This window comes from Hyla sarda, chromosome 7 (genome assembly GCF_029499605.1).
Source record: "Hyla sarda isolate aHylSar1 chromosome 7, aHylSar1.hap1, whole genome shotgun sequence".
Lineage (NCBI taxonomy): Eukaryota > Metazoa > Chordata > Amphibia > Anura > Hylidae > Hyla > Hyla sarda.
In genome coordinates this window covers 7,226,339-7,228,462 of record NC_079195.1, presented here as the reverse complement: position 1 = coordinate 7,228,462, position 2,124 = coordinate 7,226,339, and the positions used below count along the sequence as shown (strand labels likewise).

Here is a 2,124-nt window from a genome sequence, read left to right as displayed (position 1 = left end):
CATGGAAAGTAGCGAATAATGGTGTATGCCGGCAGCCGGTCCACCTGAGAAAATCTGCACAAATCCAAGGAGCCTCCAAGGGAGCGGCGGATATCAAAAGGCGCTGGACATACTCGTAGGGTAGAAACACTTTAATCACCCATCATGCAACGCGTTTCACAGATTATCTGCTTCATCAGGCCTGATGAAGCAGATAATCTGTGAAACGCGTTGCATGATGGGTGATTAAAGTGTTTCTACCCTACGAGTATGTCCAGCGCCTTTTGATATCCGCCGCTCCCTTGGAGGCTCCTTGGATTTGTGCAGATTATCTCCAATTATTAGCACAGGTCCGTATGAACCACATACAGGTGTAGGTCGTCCGCCGCCGCTGTAGACACGAGGACAGCTCTGAGGTCTGTCATGTGACTCCTCTGTCATGGCCGCCGACTTCTTGCAGACAGATCAATGCGGCTCCGTAGGCTGAATGAGTCTATTTAATTTTTGGTCCACAGAGAGGAAAACAGAATGTTATAAATACTAAACCTGATCGATCGCAGCCGGAAACACACGAGAACGGGGAAGCGAGGACGTAACAGCCTGGGCCCCGATCCACAACAGGGGAAGGGCCCCGATCCACAACAGGGGAAGGGAGGAAGGGCCCCGAGCCTCAACAGGGGAAGGGAGGAAGAGCCCCGAGCCACAGGAAACAGCGGAGAACATGGGGGAGGAGAGCAACAGAGCAAGAACAGACCACGGCTCCGGGGGGAGGGGGCACTTTTCTTTTTCTTTTCTTTTTTACAATTTTTATACAAATGAAAAAGCAGCTGAAATGAGCCGTGGATGGGGAGCGCTGCGTCGGGGGATGGGGAGCGCTGCGTCGGGGGATGGGGAGCGCTGCGTCGGGGAGCGCTGCGTCGGGGGATGGGGAGCGCTGCGTCGGGGGGGATGGGGAGCACCGCGTTTTGGGGGGGGGGATGGGGAGCACCGCGTCAGGGGGGGGGGGGGGGAGATGGGGAGCGCCGTGTCCAGGAGATGGGGAGCGCTGTGTCGGGGGATGGCGGCTCATAGTCTCTCAGCCTTTTGTTAGCAGCAAAAGTTCAAGTCTTCTTTAAAACAAAAAAATATATATATATTCCTATGTATATACAGCCGGGCGAGCGCAGCTTATGAAAAGTCCACATGGCTCCACAGAAGCCTCAGCACTCAGTCCATGAGGAGCCACCACCGCTGGGTACCAGGAGAATCCACCTTATCTGTAACTCTGAGAACTGCTGCACGAACCATCTGAAAAACAAGAGGAGCAACGGTGAGGACGCCTCCGCCAAAACGGGCACTATACTACATGATAACCTGACTGGCTTACATGAAAGGCTCTTACAGTTTCTCCTTTCACTTCTCTCCCTGATCACGACTCCTCCTCCCCTCTACCCTCACTCCCGCTCCCGCTCCTCCCCTCTGCCCTCACTCCCGCTCCTCCCCTCTGCCCTCACTCCCGCTCCTCCCCTCTGCCCTCACTCCCGCTCCTCCTCCTCCCCTCTGCCCTCACTCCTCCTCCTCCCCTCTGCCCTCACTCCCGCTCCTCCTCCTCCCCTCTGCCCTCACTCCCGCTCCTCCTCCTCCCCTCTGCCCTCACTCCCGCTCCTCCTCCTCCCCTCTGCCCTCACTCCCGCTCCTCCTCCTCCCCTCTGCCCTCACTCCCGCTCCTCCTCCTCCCCTCTGCCCTCACTCCCGCTCCTCCTCCTCCCCTCTGCCCTTACTCCCGCTCCCCCTCCCCTCACTCCCGCTCCTCCTCAATCTTCCCTCTGCCCTCCCTCCCTCCTACTCCTCCTCCCCTCTGCCCTCACTCCTACTCCTCCTCCTCCCCTCTGCCCTCACTCCTACTCCTCCTCCTCCCCTCTGCCCTCACTCCGACTCCTCCTCCTCCTCCTCCCCTCTGCCCTCACTCCTCCTCCTCCTCCTCCCCTCTGCCCTCACTCCTCCTCCTCCTCCTCCCCTCTGCCCTCACTCCTCCTCCTCCTCCTTCCCTCTGCCCTCACTCCTCCTCCTCCTCCTTCCCTCTGCCCTCACTCCTCCTCCTCCTCCTTCCCTCTGCCCTCACTCCTCCTCCTCCTCCTTCCCTCTGCCCTCACTCCTCCTCCTCCT

At 58.8% G+C, this 2,124-nt stretch overlaps 1 protein-coding gene across 1 annotated transcript in view; it reads right to left on the bottom strand.

Annotated features, from left to right (window-relative positions):
• Positions 1 to 458: 458 nt before the first annotated feature.
• CACUL1 (CDK2 associated cullin domain 1) overlaps positions 459 to 2,124 on the bottom strand; it is a 27,742-nt gene continuing 26,076 nt past the window's right edge. Inside the window, exon 9 of the mRNA XM_056529336.1 lies at positions 459 to 1,266. Within this exon, the coding sequence (XP_056385311.1) occupies positions 1,232 to 1,266 (35 nt within the window). The 3' untranslated portion in view covers positions 459 to 1,231. The remainder of the gene's footprint in view (positions 1,267 to 2,124) is intronic.